The sequence below is a fragment of the Anabrus simplex genome, chromosome 4, assembly GCF_040414725.1.
Source record: "Anabrus simplex isolate iqAnaSimp1 chromosome 4, ASM4041472v1, whole genome shotgun sequence".
Taxonomy (NCBI): domain Eukaryota; kingdom Metazoa; phylum Arthropoda; class Insecta; order Orthoptera; family Tettigoniidae; genus Anabrus; species Anabrus simplex.
In genome coordinates, this window is record NC_090268.1 from 3,374,998 (window position 1) to 3,398,823 (window position 23,826).

The 23,826-nt window shown below is 36.5% G+C and overlaps 1 protein-coding gene across 2 annotated transcripts in view; it reads right to left on the bottom strand.

Annotated features, from left to right (window-relative positions):
• The window catches only part of Hel25E (ATP-dependent RNA helicase 25E), a 156,250-nt gene that overhangs the window by 35,078 nt on the left and 97,346 nt on the right, over positions 1 to 23,826 (bottom strand). For both annotated transcript variants that reach the window (XM_067144991.2, XM_067144992.2), the window contains exon 9: positions 569 to 686. In XM_067144991.2, the coding sequence (XP_067001092.1) occupies positions 569 to 686 (118 nt within the window). The remainder of the gene's footprint in view (positions 1 to 568; positions 687 to 23,826) is intronic.

Sequence of the window (23,826 nt, forward strand, 5' to 3'; positions counted from 1 at the left end):
CGGGCCTCATAGTCGCCAGCGTGTTAAATAGGGAAAAAGGAAGGAGCCTAAAAATAATTTCGCTATTCTGAACATCAACAAATTAATTTAAAAAGCACCTAATCGATACTTTATTTTTTGCCTTGGGAAAAATAAAAATACATTAACACACACAGAACATGTTTCGACCACTTAGTGGTCATCTTCAGCTGTATAAAGATAGTTGAGATGAAAAACATTTGGACAGTAAGCACATTAAACCTTAAAACTATGTCCCATGGGATCTTAAAAACTATTGTCCAAATGTTTTTCGTCTCAAATTATCTTTATACAGCTGAAGATGACCACTAAGTGGTCGAAACATGTATTCGTAATTTTGCCCAAGGCAAAAAATAAAGTATCGATTAGGTGGTTTTCAAATAAATTTGTTGATTGTACTCATCGACACGGTCATGAAGTGGACGGCTTGCAATATTCTGAACATTGCGTTAAACTGGCATTCATTAAAATGGCATTTTACTGTAGGATGATTGAAGGCACACACACTCTATTACCAGCAACAACGAAGTGAAAAATCCATTTTACTTACTGTAAGACGACAAGTCTATTTCATCAGGTAATTCTGTGATGTTAACATCGAAGCGGTCCTGGACCTCGTTTAAGATCTTCGCATCATTTTCATCACTGACAAATGTTATTGCCAGACCCTAGAAGACAAACGAGATTCCATTTTATAAATACAATACATGGGTTAGGTATACATCTCAACTGTACATGAATTTATGTCCTCTATTCTGTGTACCTAGTCTTGTCAAGAATGTCACAAACCTTCGATGCACTGTGCTTCTTACTAAGCACAGTAAGATGATTTCATCAAAAACATACATTATGCAAGTCTACTGTTACATAGCATTATAGCAGGCCGTAATGTCAGGATAGACAGAGTTGCATCAAAAGTTATCAGATGTCCCTATCTATAGATGTCATCATTTCATTTCCTGCATGTAATACTACAATCATTATTAAAGAGACAAGGCATGCATTAATATAACATTAGTTATCCAGAAAATAACATGATCCTTATAATATTTGAGGACATTCTTTCAGTCAAGATTTTTGACCAGAAATTGAGTTTGCCACATCTATGTAGGAATGGGTTTTCTTATAATTTATTTTACGCCACTCCCGACATAGATAGGTACTATGGGATAGGAAAGGCCTAGGAGTGGGAAGGAAGTAACCGTGGCTTTGATGTACAGCCCCAGCATTTGCCTGGTGTGAAAATCAGAAAGCACAGTAAACCATCTACAGGGCTGCCTACAGTGGGGTTCGAACCCACTCCTGGATGCAAGTTCACGGCTGCACACCCCTACCCGCACATTCAACTCACCCGGTGGCATTACTGTACCCAAAAAAGAGGATCAACACCCAACATGGTGGGAATAATGTGAGAACACAGCAGTCGACCTAAATTTATTGAAAGTGGCATCATTAACTGTACAGGCCACGCCATGTAACTTTGGTCCTTAAGGGAGCAACCTACCTGATTCACCCCCCATTACTACGGCAGGTAGCGATTTAGTTATTTTCTGAACTGTTGGGTTGCATTCTGCACCGCCAACCATAGTGTGTGTGGACCCTGCCTGCCAATACGTCTTCCTGTTATCTTTCATCTCGCATGTTGCAAACTATCCACTTCATGTCCGCATAAAATAAAAATATCGATTAGGTGGATAAATATTGCTTTCATTGTTAGATCTCGAATGTTGGCGTTCTTTGCGCGACTTGCTAACGAAATGAAACGGCGTATGACGTTTAGTGCCGGGAGTGTCCGAGTACATGTTCTGCTCGCCAGGTGCAGGTCTCTCTCTTTGACGCCCTAGGCAACCTGCGCGTCATGATGAGGATGAAATGATGGAGACAACACATACACACAGCCCCAGTACCAAAGAAATTAACCAATGATGGTTAAAATTCCTGACCCTGCCAGGAATCGAAACCGGAACCCCTGTGACCAAAGAACAGCACACTAACCATTTAGCCATGGAGCCGGACATTTGCTAGATTATTATGTACTTCCAACTGTTATACTGCCAAATTGTGAAAGACCCAAATGGTACAACCGGACCTATAATAAATATTTTCTTTTACGGAAGGACTGTAAATCTCTTTATATACTACAAGGTTAGTAGAATAGTGGCATTTCAAAAAACATACAGAAGTCCGCTATAACAAGAAACCCGTTATGACAGTTTCTTCGGTCCCTTCAAAATTCCTATGTTGAACTGTGATCCTTCAGTTACAGCGAGAACCCTATCACTGACACATCCGTTATAACAAGCGATTAAGAGTGTGTGATTTTTCCATTACTGACATTTATGCACCCAGTAATTATATTGCATGCGATCGATCATCTTCGATATTGTTTCCTCACTACTTCCACAAACGAGCTCTCTTATCGACATTCAAAGGCGATATTGGAGTTGATTAACACCGGTCGACTGCTCTTTCGTAAAGAAAAATAGAAATGAAAGAGAGCATGTTCTCATAATACATGCGTAAATAACGTGTCCGATAGCCGTACTTAACATTTAAAAAAGAAAGCTGAAGTAAATGATCGCTTAATTTTAAAGCTAAATACTGCAATTAAGTTAGAATGGCACACACTTCAAGATAGAGTGCATCATTGATTTCAGAGGTCAAGTTTTATATTTTCTCGTATCTAGTTAAATTTCGGAAAGGCCCTTTCATATAAATTTATAGCACGAAAGTTATTTCAACTGGCGCTTGAAATACGTTTTCATTTTACATATAGTACGGGTAAGTTAGATTAGGAGAGTGTTTCAATAACACAACTCAAAAGTTTGCCACTACACAAATTCAATCATGTTCGCTTGCGAGCTCTCTCGTCAACATTCTAAGGCGATTACATGTTACAATTCTCATTTTTGGTCCGTATTGAAAATTTACAATTCAAAAACAATAAAGGTGGTTTTTTTATCCACCTATTCAATACTTTTATTTTCACTTAAAGTGATTACATAAACACACTATCAGTTAAATGGGACATGTTTTGCCTTCAATTTAAGGCATCTTCAGCCTAAAAATAATCTTCAAGAGTACATCTAATATTAAACATGGAACCTAGAGTTTAGCTAGTTACTAAAAATCGGGACATAAAATCTGAGAATATCATACTGTCCCCTTCAAATTTGGTGATCTTGAGAATATTTACGACAAGCTAACATTAAAAGTTTTATTGTTCGCCGGGAGCTATATTTGTCATTTGGGAAGCAGCCAGCGAGCTCCAAACCAGGTTTTTTTTCGTTATTCAGAGGGGCATGTATTGATCCACGTTCGACCAAGGGCAAGGTAAATCACATGACGAGCCTGTGTTTCTAGCCTGCCACGCGCGGACGACCTGATTACCAGCAAGCTTCTCGAAGTCATAGCCAATTATAAGAGACCCCGGGAACCAATGATCGCCTTCAAAAGGTTACACGCCTCCCAAGCCAAGGATATAAAAAGCCATGTTCAATGTAATTCGCTCTCTACTCAGCTGTACTCTACTCTACTCGACTCTGATCTACGTTATTCTGGCGTCACTCTGCTGTTCATCGTGACCACGTGGGAGAGAACTTTGCCATACGAGCAGACGTCCGTTCTGCCGAATTTAGTGGAAATTATTTATTCACTCTTATGGAGTAAATTCCAACTTAGGAGATCCAAGTTAAGTGTATTTATCCAGGAGAACATTCAGTGATTCTGTGTGTGTGAATATATCTTAATATTTGTCATCTCAGTTACAGCCTGCACTTCTAGAACGCGACAGAAGTTACCCCGGTGATCGCAGTGTACATCAAGATGGATTATTCCTCTAGAATGTGCATCTTAACTTCATCGTGGGACGTCTACTGCCGTGTCTCCATGACCTAAGTATGTGAGGCGTATCTGGACAGAGAAGGTGACTGACCGGGGAAATGCTGGAACGACTGACTGCAACCAGGGATCGAACCTAATCTAAAACTTGAGTACCATTAAAAGCTTATTTCTTTCTCATCTTCGTAAAGCTAGAAGATCTTTCTTCTTTAAATTGTAGATCTATTAGTTTTGTTGTAGATAGAAGCATTTAATTTTTCCTGAGGTGTTATGGTAGTCGAGTTTCATGTGTGTGACAAATTTGGAACCCTATTAGGTTAGATGTGTAGTCTGTCTTTGAGTGAGTTCCCATGCATATGAGTTAGATATATCCAAAAATCACTGACCACGCGATTAACCTTATGTACTTGCCTGTGATATTGAAATTAATCTGATTTGGAGTTACGTGTACAATTTGTGAGATAGGATCGAACCTAGCGTCATTTTAAGATCTCTTTAGGATCGAGTCATCTCATCTTACGATATTTCATGAGGATTGATAGATATAATAATCACTTGAGTAATAATAAAATCAAGTAAAGATCAGGTAAGAATGGAAATAAACGGTCGTGAGCTATAAATTATCTCAGATTCCTTATATGTGAGATTTAATGTGCTCAGTTCATGATGTGCCTGGAATACGGCAATCCTGCGGGATGTTAATTATGTAATTTATTAATTGGAGAATTTTCTTATTGGTGAATGACTTATGTCTTTGGGAGCACAATGGAATTTATTGTACGTGGAGCACGTGTTGCGTATGTATTTCACGGATAGGGAATAATAATAATGCGATTGAAGCTCACGAATGTGATGTTTGCGACTCGTAACCCATGTGATGGTGATTATGGAATCTTATTGGAATTTTCAAATAAATTTCAGGAGTTTAGATGAATCTCCATCGTTGTGTGAGAAATATTTCAACCCAAGTGATATCCCGAATTTCGAACACTAGCCACTATTGAAGAAAGAGTATCTTCCGTACACGAATTCATCCTCTGCACTGTTGTCGTGACCATGCTTAAAATTAAAGAATAAACTTATAAGGGCAGGATTCGCTGTAAATAATGTATATAAAAGTACGTGTTACCTTGTATGAATGTGGTATGTGTGTGCTGTAAATATGAATATTGCCCATGTCTTTTGATTGTTCAATTTGATTTAATCTGGTCGTGCATTTATGGCGATACAGATTGTGTTCAACGTTGTGTGCTACATTGAGAATTTATTTTTGCGCACCTTAAGGAAAAATTTAATGAGTTTTATGTCGAGGAAGACTAGAATAGGATTTTATTTTGCTGTTTATTATGATTTAAGGGAAAGATCGTCTCGTTATTTTTCCGCAAAGGCAAGCAATTTGTAAATTAATATTTTAATTAACTCACACGTGGATAAGAAAATTTCCAATACATTTATATTCAAATTCCGAAACATTTTAAATTAATTTGAAAATTTGAATGCTATGCAAATGTCAGAATTAAATGTTCACAAATGGCATAATTAACTTGAACTCTGGTAATAATGAGTCATAGTAATTAACTGAAGAATATTATTTAAAAATGGGAATTGCAATGTGGATTATTCAGTGAGATACACTAGTTAGAAAACACGATCGTGTGATGATAAAGGAAAATGTTAGACAGACAAGGTTAGAGATTATTACTAATAATAATAAAATTTTGAAATTAATTTTGATTTTCACTAAAGCTTCTACTGGTGTTTCTCACGAATATTACAGTAAAACCTCGTTAATTCGAAGTCGTTGGGACTCAAAAATCGGACTTCGAATTACGTGATTTAGAATTAACCGCCAATTCGCAATTCAGAAGTACCAACCCTTGCCGCGTTACGAAATATTCTAAGCCCGTTACTGCGTGCAGTTAACCTTGATTCACAGTTTATACCTTTCAAATGCCATGAAAAAAGAACTATTTCCAAAATGTATCCAAAAAAGGTGCATTTACAGTATTCAAATAATGCACTTGCATATCTCACTGCAAATATAACCTCACGCAACGAAAGAAAGAAAAAAAAAGCACGATTCAAAGACGAGGAGAAATCTATGCTGGCTCCCATGTGCAAGTGCTTTATTCATTGGAGTACTATACTGTATGCATTTTAGATGCCTTGTATTTACACAGAAAGTACCCGATGTCCTTAAAATCAAACTTTCCTATGACTCTATCCTTGTACGATTTCCCGCCATGGCACTTTTTTCGTACTTCAGAAATGTAAACACTTGCCGCGTCACAAAGTATTCTAAGACCCATTAATACATGCAATCACCTCGATTCACAGTTTAAACCTTTCCAATGCCATAGAAAAACTATTTCCGAAATGTATCCAACAAGGTGCATTTACAATGTTAAAATAATGCACTTGGATAAATCACTAACGAACATAACCTCACGCAACGAAAGAAAAAAAATGACACAGTTCAAAGACGAGGATAAATTATGCTGGTTCCCCTGTGCAAATGCATTATTTTTTGGATATCTGTACTGTTTGCATTTTTAGATGCTTTGTACTGGGATGGAAAGTGCCCGACGCCCTTAAAACATTGTAGCTTATCGAACTTTTCTATGACGAGGGGATAAAATTTCTCACTTCCATGTGCATTGCAATTGCAACGCACTACAATGACCCCCATCCCCGACCCTTGTACGATTCACCAGCTGGCACTTTCTCCTTTAAAACCATAAGACCGTTTGGGCTCGCATTAAAATAAAGCAATGCAGTTTCATCGGCAATGACAGTATTGTTCGGTGCCTACGAATTTATTATATGAGCCACGCTTTTTCGTCAACTGTCGGCATCGCCAGTGTTCGCGCATTCTGTTTTCCCGCACACTGCCTGTTGCGTGATATTACGGCGTTCCTGAAAAGGTTGAATACAAAAGAATTCCGATTTCATTCAACTTGGCAATCATGAAGTGAGTAAGTGCGGAAAGCTACCGTACCCCTCCACGTTCCGGAACACGCGTTCTATCATGACGCGGATAAATTTCGAGTTGAAATTTCTCTAACATACTATTGTTTTAAAATGTAAAGGCAGTTTCGAATTAAAAGTCTGAATTTCGCTAATGGGGCCGACATTGTACTTCGAATTACGAATTATCCGTATTTCGAATTAAACAATTTAAATAACATGCAAAACGGTATCTCATGTTTCCGGGAACGAGAGCTTCTTCGAATTACGTGGGATTTTGAATTAACCAATTTCGAATTATCGAGGTTCTACTGTATACATTTTAAATATTGAGATTCATCAGAACTCAACTTTGACCACGTGTCGAGATTACTGTAAATTCACGGAACCTTTAGCAACTTTTCCCGTGAAATAATAAGCGAGACAGCTGTCTAATAATATTGTAAAAACCTTTATTGAAGTCTTGAACCCTTTCAAGTAAATATTTTAATTTTAAAGGTAGTAAAGGCCTAATTTTTCTTTGTTAGTTTTCATTCCAGAACAGTAAGGCTGGAGGACGAGAAATACATGTGGTTCTAAAGCACTACTGAAGAATGAGATATTATGGAAGTTCGTTGAAAAAAAAAAAAAAAAAAATCCAGCAAGGATATTTTTTTGTTGTGAAATGCGTATGTTAATAAATGTAAGAGTGTTGTTTTTGAAATTTTATTTTGTTTGGACGTCAACCCCTTTACCCTTAAATGCCTTCAGAAAACGGAAGCCAGGAACGAACGGTCCACCTTGGGATCTCTCGCTCACTGGCTGGGCTTAGCCAGGCAATAATGGGGGCAATACATTATACAAATATACAAACATGTTAACGGAAACGCTGTCAATGATTAAACGATAATCTTGTCGGAGACTGAAACTTCTTCCATTAAAATTCTAATTAAAATAGTTTATTTAAAATTGTTAGCGGAATACCACAGTGATAACATAATGCCAACGATATGAAGATGTGTACACAAGCACCAACATGAATGTCATGAATACAACATATTGTGGTTCTACCTTTTGTAGTTTGGAAGCAATCTGTTCCTTCTTTTTGAATAGCTCTGTATAATTCTGTTTCGAGATATAAGTTTCTGACAATGTGAATCAAGCAAAATTGAAGGAAATTTCAAGGAACTACATCCAATTAACCTTGATTTACAGTATAAACCTTTTAAATGCTATGAAAAAGCAACCTATTTCCAGAATGTACCCAACAAGGGGCAATTATCGAGTATTCAAATACAGTGAAAAATAGTTAAGTTTCTGCAGGGGACAAGGAAAAAAAAAGTGTTAAGTGAGAAAACGTACTGATGAATATACAAATAAAAACTATCCAACAGGGATATGGAAAATACAACTTTTTCTGACATTGAGGGCATTTTACATCGTGTATCCGCGGGCACAGTGAGAACTACAGTGCTAAACATGAGAGGAAAGTATTAAAGGTGTGAAAAAACACGATAGAACAAATATAAATATCTTTTCCGGTGGTGATTATAAAATAACAAGTACACTGACGAATGGGGAAAAAACCCACCAGAAAACAAATACGAAAACATGTGCACAGGGACCAACAAAATCGAAGTATTATTGCAGATCACACTCTTTCTAAAACAAATGTTAGTAGAAGCCTTTTATTTCAGAGCAGTAGGTTATTAAGCATTAGTTTCTGGTCACACTCTTAGAAAATGAATTGGAGGTTACACTCGACCATTTCCAACTGCCAGGAATGATTCTGGATCGAATGATGATTTGACAAATGGAGTATTCGAGCCGAAACTCGAAGAAGCGAGTTTCAACATTCAAGACCTCTGCGCACTTACGGCGGTGCACTTTCTGACAGACTGTAATATTGTAGTCATTAGTAAAAAATTTCACACCATTTTCCGTATCCATAACTAGGCTATCACAATACAAATCACACCTGCCAATTTTACAAAACCAAAAATCAGGAGATTTTAATATGAAAATCAGGTAAAAATCAGGAGAAATCATGAGATACAATTGGTCAAAACTGCTTTTCCTACATGTCTTGTACAATACAGTACTATGATATATTTATAACACTTATTGTCTCAACGGCCGACTGTAGCTATATAAGGCTACAAGGCTAAAAATTACACATCTCTATTCACTCACAAGTGAGCGAGATGATCGGTCTCTGATAAGCCTTCCGAAAATAGTATGAACTCGTGCTCCACACATGTGAATCAAGTCATGCACTTAGATGCCATTCCTTAGCAAATGCATAGATTAACATATTGCATCTAGCGCCCGCGCGATTATGCGAAGCCCAATGCTACTTGTATGAAGTAGCTACCTGATGTACCCGTGCTTCGCTACAGAATTCTCAGAAAGACAGTCTTTATAGGTTTACTGCAGTAAACATAGTCATTACAATGACATCAGTACGAATGTCGCGATGAACAGTAATGCTGTCACATGAAATATTCAATAAAATAAAAAAAAACCAGCACCTCTTCTCACTTGTAATGAAAAGTACTACGGTTACGTGTGATAATTTTCATGTTTGGTCCGTATTGAATTTTATGTTTTATGTTTATCAAGAGTATTACAAGAATGTTAAAGGTTGTCTTAATAAACATTCTTGTAATACTCTTGATAAAGTACTACGGTGTCGATCTAACAGTTCAAAGTTCCAGAGCTAGAATGACGAGGCCGCAGACAGCAGGGAACACTCTTGTGTAATTATTCCGTTTTGTTGTGCACGCAGCTCATTCCAAACACTGACTCAGAGTAGCATATCCCAACATGTTACGACACATCATTAAGGACATAACTTTGAAGAATATTCAACACATTATAAGACGCATTTATGTAATTTCTCATATTAATTCATGAATTAATTAATTTACAAATTCCGAAATATCGCATGAATTTGTACATACTGAACTACTGCATATATCCAAGCTTTAGAACACAACTCTTCATTGTAAGTGCCTTCATAAATTTTTGAACTAGTTTTGTGCTCAAAGCACTGGCCTTGCTGAACGGGTTTTAAGGTTTAATTTTTTTCCAGAATTCCTCTTCGGAAAGCTTTAGTCTGAAGTGAGTTTTTGCCCTTGCAAGTATGTTAAAAATAGTCGTATATGCACGGCTATGTGCAAATGAAAAAATAAAAGGCAATGCGTTAGAGATTCTATCATATTTTAGACAACCACCAGCTGATTACATCTGTCTTGCCAGAGCCCACTGAACTTCAATTCTCTCCAGCTACTTAAAGGAGGAAAAACTGGGAATACTAGATCTGTTCTCAAAATCGGGAGATAAGTCTCTGCGATCAGGAGGGAGGTAGGAAGGACCAACAATAGGGAGTCTCCTGCTTAAATCGGGGGAGATGGCACGTCTGCGTACCTGTAGTATCAGAAAATTTATAAACCAGAGGAATGGCATGCTAAAGAAGAGAGAGATCTAACTCCCCGGCTACTTCCCGCTAATATTCAGGGAGGCTGTTATACTCGATACGCAGTAATCCTATCTATCGGTTATAAATGGCAGCAGAATACACAAAGCTCATCACAACAAACTACGGTAAATGTAATACGATATTTACCGGAATAATCCCCGCATCCTCATTTTAGGAAGGCTCATTTTGAAAAAAAATTAAATGAACTAAAATTCCTTCCATCGCAGGAGTAACGTAGGCATAACCATTTCGTATCACTTCGCGAGGTGCACAGGGTCTTTACACAAATATGAACATGTAAATTTACAGATATAGCTCCTTTGCCCGAGATGATAAAAATACATCACTACTATGAAATATATTTTCCATGAAAATGAGCAAGTAGGCCTACGTTTTTTCATCCAGTTATATCTTTAATTTGAAAGCGATGACCTATATTTTTTATAGGCTTAAATGTTTCCTGAAAGTCTACATTTTTAACACCAAACCCCGAGAAAGTATTGAGGGAAATTTGAGATATTAAAGAAGGTAAATGGACGGGCCAGTTTCAATTCCGTAGGATATTCGCCGTTTTAATACAGTCATATCAAATCACTGGCTTCCACCTCCTAGGGTTTTTCCCTGGCGACCCGAAAACTGCATTATTTTTATTCCCATAGCTTGTTTTATCCTCTACTGTTCGCAGCCCAATACAACACACAATTGCTGTCTTCTTTTGAGGCGCGGCAGAATGGCGTTCCTCACCTTCCCCGCTCCTGAAAGCATGCTGCTGCATGTTTACAGAATACAAATACACTCTAAATACTATTTCCCTCGCCTGTCTTTTTTGCTCTTCATGGATCCTTCGTACATACGCAAATATTTCCCCAAATTCGTTGATGATATTTACAAATAAAACTTGAAACATTCCCTCGTGACCCGCACAAGCAGGCACTTCTCACTGAAATGATTCTATTGGCTCTGCGCAAAACGTCACACTACAAAGCGAGAAGTTAATATAAAGAACCACCTAATCGATACTTTATTTTATGCCTTAGGCAAAATAGAATATATATTAACACTTACAGACATGTTTTGACCACTTAGTGGTCATCATCAGCTGTATAAAGAGGAAACTAAGATGAAAAAACATTAGGACAATAAGCACAAGTAATAATCTTAGCTTATAAAGAAAAAATCACTGTGTTGACTGTTTGGTAAAAGTTCGACTCCTTTGTTATAAGATGGTGGACATCAAAATCAGAATGTCTTGCCTCTCGTTCTTATTTGGAAAAGATGTTTATTCTGCGCCGTCCAGAGGGTGAGCGCGATCTGGTGTAGTGATATAGATGTTGATTCCCATAGGGAATCTGAAATATTTGTCCTGAATGAGCAAATTTATAATACCAATTTAAATGGTCCGTTATTGGACATTATAAATTTTCCAGCTAGCAACCAAGAATGAGCTAGCTGGAAAATTTATAATGTCCAATAACGGACCATTTAAATTGGTATTATCTGGTGTAGTAGCGATGTGACACATTCTGACAGTTCGTGCAAAACTCTGGAGAGAAGGGGAGTAGAGTACCGTCGTCATCTAAGATATCATGTGAGGGAGGAGGGAGATTAGGTTGTGCTTCTGCGATGTCGTGTTTGATTATATCTCTTGTTCGTCTTGTCTGTTTCTTGCCTACCCATTCCAAGTATTTACTGATATGCTCGTATAAGATGTTTTTCTGCTAGTTGTTTTCGTTAAGATTCTGTTCACCGTTTTGTAATTTATCAAGAACGATATGGATGTTTTCCAGGTTGCTCATTAGACTTCCTTTATTGATCATACAGAGGATTTGAAGGTCCGTCTGATATTAGTGAATTTGTGGTTAGTCTCTTTCATATGAGATTCCATGGCAGAGAATCTTCTGTATTTTTAAGCATTGACGTGTTCTTGATATCTAATTAAAAAGTTCCTTCCTGATTGCCCCACGTTAAGTTCTTTTGCACGGTGTACACATTAGCTTATAAATGCCAGAATTCTGGAATTCGTCATCCTTAAGTTTATTAGCTTTATTGTGGTTAAAGAACCTGTGTTTCGTGTTGTTGGTCGAAAAAGCTACTTTGGTGTTGTGTTTCTTGAATAAGTTGGTGTAAAACCTCGGGTTATTAAAGGTGAATCTGACATATCCCTTTGCCTTTTCCGATTGCTGTTTAAGTTTAATTTGTTGATATTTGCAATTAGTAACGATTTAATTAATGAATTTCAAACTGAAACCGTTATGTAGGGCTTGTTGACGAATGAAAGATAGTTCCTTCTTTCTGTCTGTTCCTGTTAGCGGTATTTCAAAGGCTCGGTTGATGAAGCTGTAGTAAGCAGATTTCTTTTGTGAGATAGGATGTAAAGAATCGCTTCTGTTTGTGGTCGGTGTAAAGGTGGGTTTCCTGTATATTTTAAACTGGAAATGGTTCTATTTCCGAATAGTTTGGATATCTAGAAAACTAAGTATGCCTTTCTCTTCTTCTGCAGCTGTAAATTTTATGTTTGGGTCTAAATTGTTTAAAGTATTTAGAATACTATAACTGTTATTGATGCCCTTATGAATTATGGTATAAGTATCACCAACATAGCATAGCCAGAGATCAAGTCCTTTAATGTGGCCTACTATTTGAGTGTGTTCCTAATAATCGAGGTATATGTTAGCTAAAATTCCAGAAGCTGGTGCTCCCATTGGTAGTCCATCTTGCTGATATATTATTAAAAGAAAAGAAATTATGGTTCAAAACAAATTCCAAGATAGTTATAAAGTTTTCTATTTCTGCTGTACTGATACGTTTGTGAACTAATAAATTCCTTTTTTATAATCTCAATGGTGTCTTTAATAGGGATGTTCGTGTACACGTCCTTGATGTCGAAGGAACATGTTACGTGAGATGAAGTTAACTTGAATTCTTTAACAGCCATGCAAAACTCTTTGGAGTTTTTTATTGAAGATTCAGTATAAAAAACGTAGTTATGGGTCAAGAATTTATGAACAAATTGGGATATTTTGTATGTGGGACTTCTCCGAAAAGTAATTATAGGCCTCAAAGGTGCATCCTTTTTATGTAATTTAGGCATAGCTCTTGCTTTAGGCAGTCCTGCATTCATATTTATGAGTTTTTGAATTTCTAGGTCGTTAAAAAGGAAGGAGCTTTGCTTCAGTATCCCTTTCAAATTCTTAGGGGTGGGGTCTTTCTCAATTACCTTAAACTTGTTGTTAGTGAAAAAAGTTTCCGTTTTCTTAATGTATTCGGTTTCATTTAATATTACCACTGTTCCGCCTTTATCGGCTTTCGTTATAACTACGTCACTTTGTCTAATTTTACGCTGAAGATCCTTCTCGATCTTAGTATTTGTGGAATTGGTCAGTAATCCTTTAATTACGGAGGGAATTTTTTTTCTCTGCTTCATACCGCACGTCATTTTGAATGGTTTGTATGGCCATTTCAGCCAAAGTTTGTATTAATACTTGTCTGTTATCAAAATTACACCAATTGTGATTTGGTCCTTTGCTTAATATTTGTAGTTCCATGTTCAAAACAGGGGGTGGGAGTTTTTCAGAATTGAAAAAAAGATTTAGGTTGTTGCTTATTTAGATTTGTTGGGGCATTGTTTTTTAGGTTTTCTAACTTCTTATTCAATGTTGTTCGTTTCTTGTTTATTAGATATTCTACTTTATCTCTGCCGTATTTTTGTACGGAATCGCATTATAGTGGGACTAAGTTAAAAGAAGCAGAAAGGTGCGCTAGGTAAGTTCTCGGTTGAGGAAGGATTTCTTCCTATACATAAATTTGATTTCACGTTTAAGCCATATGCGGTTGATTGTTCTGTGTTGAAATTTGGAAAACTGAACGTATGTTGTTTCTTTGTGTCCCTTTTAAGAACTTAGGAATTGGATTATACTTTAGACATTCTTTAAGGAATATTATATCTGTGCTTACGTTTGCAAGTTTCATCTTAAGATTAAGATAGATGTTCGTACTATTTCCTGCTTGGTTAGCATTCGTATTACAAGCTATCCCATTTCATGACCGTATCGACGAGTATAATCAGGAAGTTAACATAAAGAACCACCTAATCGATATTTTATTTTGTAGTATTACAACTTGTATTACAACATAACAGAAAATTGCTTTATAAATCCAAACTTCAATCTTAATGACATTTTCGAAAAATCAAACATTCTTTTTGACCTGCTCATTCAGGTTTTCAGACAATCAAAATCTAATACAGTGGAACCTCGATTATCCATTCCCGGAAAATACGTTTTCCCGGAATATGCGTTCAAATTACATGGTCCCGCGAGCATCGTAATTAAATCACGTTGTAAAAGTCCTGCATTATCCGTTCCTCGAAGAAACGATTTCCCCGATCAACCGTCCAGAAATTCCAGTCCCATCAACGTTAAATCCTCGATCAATCGTTTTTTAATAAACTGTATCTGACAAAAGGACGGCTATGGCATATTTATGGATCTTGGCGTTAACGCCTCGTCACTGCGATAATTAAAGTACTGTACCGGTACTGGAAAAGCGATCGGCGGTGAACTTGCATAAGGGACCATCTTAGCATCGCATTCGGGTGGTATTGTTTAGAGAATCTCGGAAAATCATAAAGCAGAGAGTGGAGACAACAATTGCAAGGAGACACTGCGCATTTCGACAGCTCTGCTTGAAGATGGAACGAGTTTCGTCAAATGTTCGCACGTATAAAACGTCCAGGGTTCGATGTTTATATATTTTTTTTTTTTATCGTGCTGCCGAAGAGGTTTTTGGCACTTTGCTCAGGGAACTGCAGAGTAACTGGGCTTTCAGGCAGGAATCGAAACTGCTTCTTAACACAAATTCAGTATTTTTGATATTATCGTACATGATTATGTTAAAAATTAAATAATTGAAAAAGAGGTTCAACCTATTGATCTTGAACCTCTTTTTCAATTATTTAATTTTTAACGTTAATACTTTCAATACAGAACAATGAAATTTTTATCTTTAAATTTACATGATTATATTAGCGAGACCAAAACAGATGTTGCACCTTACATTAAAAAAAAGCCATGTGAGGTCTTGGAATTGCCTATTACTGTTTAGGTCCTAATGTAAGACTGGGAATTTTACGTTTTCATGTTAAAATACCAAAAACCGCAGTCGTTTTATTTGCGCACATTACATTTTAAATGGTTGGTATAATTTCAAACTCTTACTGACATGTGCAGCGAGCGCGCTTTCCAGATGACCTCAAGGTCACGAATAGCGGTAGTTTCTGAAGTTTTGATATTTCTTTTATCTTTCCAATTTGATTGGATTTGTGACACGCAGAATTGAATATAATGCATTCGAGAACTTTTAAGAATCGATACTTACATTCGAAACCATGTTTTCGAGTTCAACATAACCTTTAAAAGTCGGCGTAGGCCTAATTTACGCGGTACGAGATTTCCAGAAACTGACTACGAACAGTATACTGGAGACCAAATTACAATGAAAGATTAAGAAATGAACGGATTTCGCATTCATTTTGAGTGCTTTCGTATCTAACGTGCTTTATTTTATTAGATGAGAGAATTAAAAACTACTTGTGGTCGATTGTCGTTTGGCTTGGCGTTAGATTTTTCGAAGAGTTTGGCTAGCCTAATCAAAGTTGCTGAACTGAAAGAAGTTTTCACGGCAAACTGACGAAGATTCCCCTGTAAAAATGAACATAAAGTATCGAGATTTTGAACTCGCGTACCGGTAATGAATGCGGTTTCGTGGTCTAACATGCCCGCCTCTCATCCAGAGGCCCGGGTTCGATTGTGACCAGGTCAGACAATTTTACCTGGATATAAGTCTGATTCCAGGTCCACTCAGCCTACGTGATTACCTTTAATTGTGGAGCTATCTAATGGTGAGATGGCGACCCCGATCTACAGAGCCTGGAATATCGGCCAAGAGGATTCGTCGCACTGACCATGCGCACCTCGTAATCTCGAGTCCTTCGGGCTGAGCAGTGGTCGCTTGACAGGCAAAGTCCCACTGGGGCTGTAGTTTGGTTTGGTTTAGGAGTTTTGTAAGATTATAATTATACATATTTCATTTTTGTGATGTTTAGCCAAATTGTTGATGGTTTTCATTCATTCCCGGATTTTCCGTTTTCCCGTTTTGTACGTTTTATTTTCATGGTCCCTCGAAAAACGGAGAATCGAGGTTTCACTTTATTAAAGGTCCGATTTTTCATTCTATTTATAGTACTTTTCTTAAACAATCTTCCATATTCCCACATCCCTCAGCCCCACCTTAATATCCTCTCCCCCTGTCCTTTTCTTCTCCTTCCGTAATTTTTCTCCCTTCACCTCCTCAAGATTTTCTTTGAACCTCACCTACCCCCATTTCTCTCTTCAGCTTATTACAACACGCATTAATTCCCTTTTGACATATTTTATTTAAATATTTTCTTCCACCTGACCAAATTTCTTTCTTTCTTTCTTTCCTTGCTGCCATTTATTCAGAATCAAATGTATGGTCCACATTGAACTCCGAATTTCTATCCACCTTTATTTAACTCCATATATGTTAATCCTCCTCGCGTAACATCCATCGTCCTTCAAGATTCTAGAAACAGAAGAGCTTTCTTCTAGCATCTTACTTCGCATCGACATTTATTTCAAGTTTATAAACATCTTGAGAAGACAATGTTACGGTACTGTAATTTCAATTGATCTCTGAATGAACAGCAGCATCGCTTGAAAACCAACCTTTTTCGATTTCCATGACCAACAACTTAAGTATTACTTTTACAACTTGTTACTTTTATACGGCGCACGGGACCTTTTTGTGGATTTTAAAATAATATAGCGCATCTCTCGATTCCTAAGCCTCCACGCGGAACAATTACCTTCCTTCAAGTTCCAAAAAACTGAAGAGCCTTTCCAGCATCCATGTGTTTTTACGTCTATGAATATCTTAAAAAACGACGTAACTTCATCTCAGTTCTTCGAATATACAGCAGCAAATTTAAGAAGCCAGTATATGTTGAATTCCTTGACCAACAACTGAAAAATGTCCATCCCTATAAACTTTTTAATCCTACACGGCGCACTGGCCTTTAATCGTAAATAAACGACGTGACTTCGGCTCAGTGCTTCTTCAATTGGATACCTGCAACTTAAAGGAGCCAGAATATTCCAGCAACTCAAGGATCCCTTTCAATAACATCTTTTTAACATGCACTGGACTTATTATGAATCTCTTCCAGAGAGTTATTTTTTAACATAGTGCCGCACAATATCTCACATGGTATGTACTTTTACGAAACCGTACGTATCTTTACATTGTTGAATTTCTTCGATATTTTGTGTTTTAATTTTGCTTTAGGCTGACTATGACCTAGTACTAAGTCGAAACTAGTCCCTGATCATTTATGTAATTTAAATTATTTGCATTTTGTAGTGAAAAGGTGGACCCAAGTAATACATTAATTTACTCTATTGTAATCGCCAGTTCAATACGGATCTATCATTATGAAACTTATTTCATTTCATTGGCAACCTTGACGCAAATAAAACCTGCACCCCAATTTCCTGCCACAATTTTTTTTTTTAAATATGCAGGGATTATTTGCGTAATACGGTATTATATTTGATCAATTTTATGAGCTTTCTATATTTCAAGCCTTCACAGTTTTCTTCCAACCCTGTGATATTAGAGCATCTAATGTAAGGTGAGTCATCCTTTCTTTCTTGACTCCTCCTCGAGTTATTATACAAGCGATCGTTCCTTCATGACTTTTCTCATTCCTACAATCACCTTCACAATTTAATCACCATCACCACCAATATTATTATAGTCGGTACGGTAAATCTGAATAGGACATAAATAATCGGAAATTGCAATATCTATAGCTTTTGTTAAGTAATACTTGTCGATATGACCAATAAGATAGGTAATTAAAAATTAAATTTTTGGCACCTTCCCCTAAACTACCATTTCGAACAAGGTGAACAAAATTATTTATAGGGTAGAATGTTTAAAGATAAAAATTTCATTGTTCCGTATTGAAAGTAATTAACGTTAAAAATTAAATAATTGAAGTTCAACCAATTCAATACATAAAAGAAAGAAATGTAATTACATTCTTATTTAAATGGGACCAGTTTCGACCCTAGTATGTATTGAATTGGTTGAACTTCAATTATTTAATTTTTAACGTTAATTACTTTCAATACGGAACAATGAAATTTTTATCTTTAAATGCACAAGCTAACCAAGCTAAACAAAAAGCCTTCTCTTACATGGGCCTTAAGATCAAGATCGCTAAATTAGGAAAAGACACCGACTTCCCGAAACAATGCATATCCTACAATCTTACCCCCAAATTTCTTCAAAGTTGTACCAGAAAAAACATTTCTTCTCCTCACATGTTAAAAACCCAAAGAATAACCAACAAAATCTGGTTAAAAAACGAAATTTGTTTCTTATACAAGAAAAAATCATTTTTAAACAACAGATTATACGAAACACATCTAGAAATTGCTAATCTTCTCCCGAGTGCACAATGGAACCTCTTCCTAACTCAAGTAGACAATAAATTATTTCATGTACTGTCAATCAGACAACAAACCCTAGAGAAAAAACTCAAAATTCTTAAGAACAACTCTTCTTCACATAAATTCCAGTTTAAGAACCGTAACACACCCTCCAAAACTACTGAACAATTCCATTCTCCCATCGTAAATCTATCTAAAGCACAACTCAGAGTGATACTGAAAACTCAATTCTTTCAAAGGGCTTCAAACACAATTGGCCCAATCTCAACACTTTCAATGTAGCCACCAATTTAATTATTGAATCTGAAATAGCCATTAACAAAATGCCAACAGATGAACAAGATGAAATCGGATATGAAGTAAAAAGGAAACTCGAAAAAATCTTCATTAACAATAACAAAAACACTTCTCTTAATAATAATAATAATAATTTAAAGATAATAAAATCATTTCAGATCTTAAAAAGAAAATCAATGACAATCTCATTATCACCAAATCTGATAAAGGCAACACTACTGTCATAATGGATAAAACTGACTACTTAGATAAAACCAAAAACTTTTTCAGTGACCCTTCTTTTTCTATAGTAAAAAAAGACCCATCCACAAAAATCCAACGCCTACTCAAACATACTTTAAAAAACGCTTCCTTTCTCCTCACAGATCAAGAAAAAACTAAATTAATAAACATGAACCCAGGACTACCCACTGCCAAAGCCCTCCCTAAAATTCACAAAACTAACATTCCCATCCGTCCAATAATCAATTACAGACCCAGTCCCCTATACAACACTTCTAAATTCATCCAAACTTTTTTACTAAAAAATTATCGATTTTTATCCAACAAATCTATCAAAAACACTTCTGATCTAATCAACAAATTAAAGAATTTTGAAATCCAACCAAATTTTTCTCTCCATTCTTTTGACATTGTGAACATGTACCCTAGTATTCCAATTTCAAAATTATTCCCCATTATAAACAACAACCTACACAAATTCAGTAACCTAAGTAAACTTGAAATTCAAGACTTCATGTCTATTTTAAAATTAGTTCTCAACAATAATTATTTTACCTTTGACAACACCATTTATCAACAAGATGGCTTGGCTATGGGCTCACCAGCTTCTGGCATTCTTGCTGAAATTTACCTCGACTTCTTATAAAACACTAAAATTAATAATAATAATTTCTCCAACATCCTCTTTTGGGCGAGATATGTCGATGACACATTAGTAATATTAAATGAGGAATCAACCAACGCAGCCTCTACACTTCTTCTTCAACAACTTAGACTCTAACATTAAATTCACCCTCGAATCAGAACACAACCAAACTCCTAGACCTAACTATTACTAGACATCCTTCCTCTTTATCTTACAAAATTTTCAGAAAACCAACCCAAACAGCAACTACAATAAGACAAGATTCTTTGCACCCCCAAGCTCATAAACGTGCTACTTATAACAGCTTAATTTTTCGTGCCTTCAACACCCCTATGTCCAAAAAAGATTTAAATAATGAATTAAACACCATCCGCAACATTGCTAAATTTAATGGCTTTAACAACTCCTTCATTAACCGCATCATCAACAAATTCAAACACCGTCCAAAAACCACTTTATCTAAAGACACAATAAAACCAACTGCTTTTTCCACCTTCACTTTCACTCAGGATGCTTATAAAATAACTAATATTTTTAAAAAACATAACATGAAAATTTCTTTTAGAACTAACAATAGAAATCTTGATATCTTACACAACTCTAAATCTCTAAATAAGTCTAATGCTTTTTCTAAATCTGGTGTATACAGATTCAAATGCAACAACTGCAATTCCTCCTACGTCGGACAAACTGGCCGCAACTTCAATATCAGGTACTCTGAACATGTCAACGCCATTAAATACAACAGATTCTCTGCCACAGGACAGCACATACAAGACTCCAAGCACAGTTTCACCAGTATTAACAATGACATGAATATACTTAAAATCATTAACAAAGGCCCCCTCTTAAACATTACTGAAAATTGCTTTATCCACCTTGACCAGTACTTCAACCCTAATTTCAATTTTAACGACATTTCTGAAAAACCCAATATCCTTTTTGACTTCCTAATTCTTCTTCTCAAAAATTCCAAATTCCAAAACCCCAATTCTATTTTCCATGCCTTACAAAGTTCCCACCCACATTTTCTACCTCCAATAACCCACCCTAAACTACCCCTCCTTCATTTCCCTATCTTATAATTCCTCAATACCATCTAACTTCAATCTTTTATTTTTTTTCTCTTTTTTTTTTCACTATCACTCTTCCTCTGTTAATTTATTCTACCTTCTCTATTAAAAAAAAAAAACCCAATCGACCTTCATTTCGGTTCTCCTGTTTCAAATTTTAACTCTTGTCTTGCGCCAACTTCCGACTACTTCAATCCTGTCCTAAAAAATTTTTCAATTTAAAAAATAGCGCACTGTGCATATAAGTTTTCATTTGTTTTCCGATATTGCGCTTTTTACTACATTTTTTTCTCTTTACAATTGTTTTTTCAAGTCAACTGTTTTCCAAGAACTTAGCAGGAGCACAAGTACTCATTCAATTATACTGATTTGCGTCGTATATTTTTTATATACGTACTTAACTTCCCGCAACCGAGACGAATATTGGACCTTCAAGACATTCTCCACTCTACTTTGGCGTTCGAGACCGCAGCACATGACCTTGAATGTGCCGCGCTGATCACCGGGAACTGGCGGTTTGCTTCTACAGATCTATTCGTCTGCGACTTTGTGCCTGACAGAGTGTGAAACTGACCCATTTGACCGTTCTCCAATATTCATAAACATGGTGTGATTTCGCCTACATGTTTTTACGGCTGACGATGACCTGGACTAGGGTCGAAACCGGTCCCATTTAAATAAGAATGTAATTACTACATTTCTTTCTTTTATGTATTGAATTGGTTGAACTTCAATTATTTAATTTCTAAGGGTAGAATGTTGTTCCTTATTCCGACTTTACATGAAATTCTAGTCACCCATTTTCTTGTACCTCGGCGCCGATATGGTCTTAGGACACAAAATCCAAATTCATTCATATCTCTTATCGTGGCCGGTACGGTAAAAATGTTAGACATAAAGGATAGGAAATTTAATAATATATAACTTTAGTTATGAAGTATTTATCAATAGGGCCAATAATAACAAATATTTGATACATAAATTTTAGGTCTTCCCCTAAACTAGCATATCACTCAGCGTGAATAAAATTATTTATGGCCTAGATTGCAGCGAATAATTCCCCGACATAGCAGAAAATTAAAACGTGCATTTCCCCTAGTTACTGTGGTCACAACCAGTATGGAAATATTCTTTTTAAGTTCGGAGCAATGAACATGCAAAACTCTTTTCTTATTTATATTATACTGAAGTAAATTAAAATTAGTCAGAATTGTCTCCAAATTGCTCCTAAAATCATGTCTTGTACCTGCATGGAAAGTGCCCGACACACTTAAAACATTGTGGCTTATCGAAATTTCCTCTATGTCTTTCGCTTCAATGTGCATTGCAACACAGTACAATGACCCCAACCCGTATAAGATTCCCGCCTGGCACTTCCCTCCTTTAAAACAATACAGTTTCATCCGTACGAATTGATTATATGAGCGACTGGTTTTTCTTTTTTTTCTTTTTTTGCCAACTATCAGCATTGCCAGTGTTTGCAGACTCTGCTTCTCCGCACACTGCCTACTACGTGATATTGTGGCATTCCTTTAACCCATCCTCTGCCAAACCCCTATATATATATATATATATATATACACACGTTACTGAACGCTGTGCCTCCTCCACCAAACCCACATATATACGTTTTGGTGCAGTGTGTACTTCACCGATCTGACTAATGAAAGCAATATAGTGTCACGTTTTGAGATTCCGTGAGGATGCTCAAAGATGTTCTGCCGGAACATATACCACTCCATTTCACATGTTGTGAAAGCGATCTGGAGTTATTTCGGCTTTGTTGAAGTGGAACACCTTTCCCGCTATTGTGTGTAGCCATCGTGACATCCTGAAGTGTACTTTCATCTCTTGTTGATGAAGAAATGGAATGTTTCATCATAAATAGTGATTCTGAAGAGCTATATTTTGGTGATGAAAATCGAGAATATCTAAGTGGCCATAGCAGACAAAGTAGTAATAATGAATCTCATGCGGAATTGTCACCCCTTCCTCAGATAAATTCTTTTTTCACCTAACATAAATGATTCGGATACCAGTTCTTGGATCAACAATTTTATGATATTTCAGTAATAGTATCACTGAGCAGAGTAGCCGCGCGTATTAACATGCAGGCGAGTGGATTCGAACCCCACCATCAGCTGTCTTGAGAATGCTCTTTTTTGTTGTTGTTGTTTCCCTTTTGCACTTCCAAGCAAATGCCGGAACAGTTCCTATTAATTTGCCAAAGCAGATTCCTTCCACTTCCTCACCCAGTTTCTTTCACAATCATTCATTTCATCAAAAGGAAGGGCATTCGACCGTAAGAATATGGTGTAAAATATAATCTCACTTCATCCCCGACTCCATATTGGGCTGCGAGGCTAAGGGGACGATATGCATTCCATTAATAATATCAATAAAAATGTATCTGTAAAAGTGCTTCTCCCGGTCATCTGGTCATCAAAACTCGGCAGTGAAGAGGTTAAACGCTGAATACAAAAGAACTACGATCTCATGTGAACCTAGCAAGTATGAAGCACACTGTACACACACAAAAGTGAGTGGAACGTACGGAAGGATATGACCCTGCAAGTTCCGGAAGACTCGTTCTATCAAGACGCAAATAAATTTTAAATTTAAATTACTCTGTAAAACATTTTTTTTAAATCTAAAGACAGCTTTGCATAAAAAGTTGTAATTACAGCAACGGGAACGACATTGTTCTTCTAATTAAGAATAACCGTATTTACCCGAATGATCTCCGCCATCGAATAATGCCCGCAC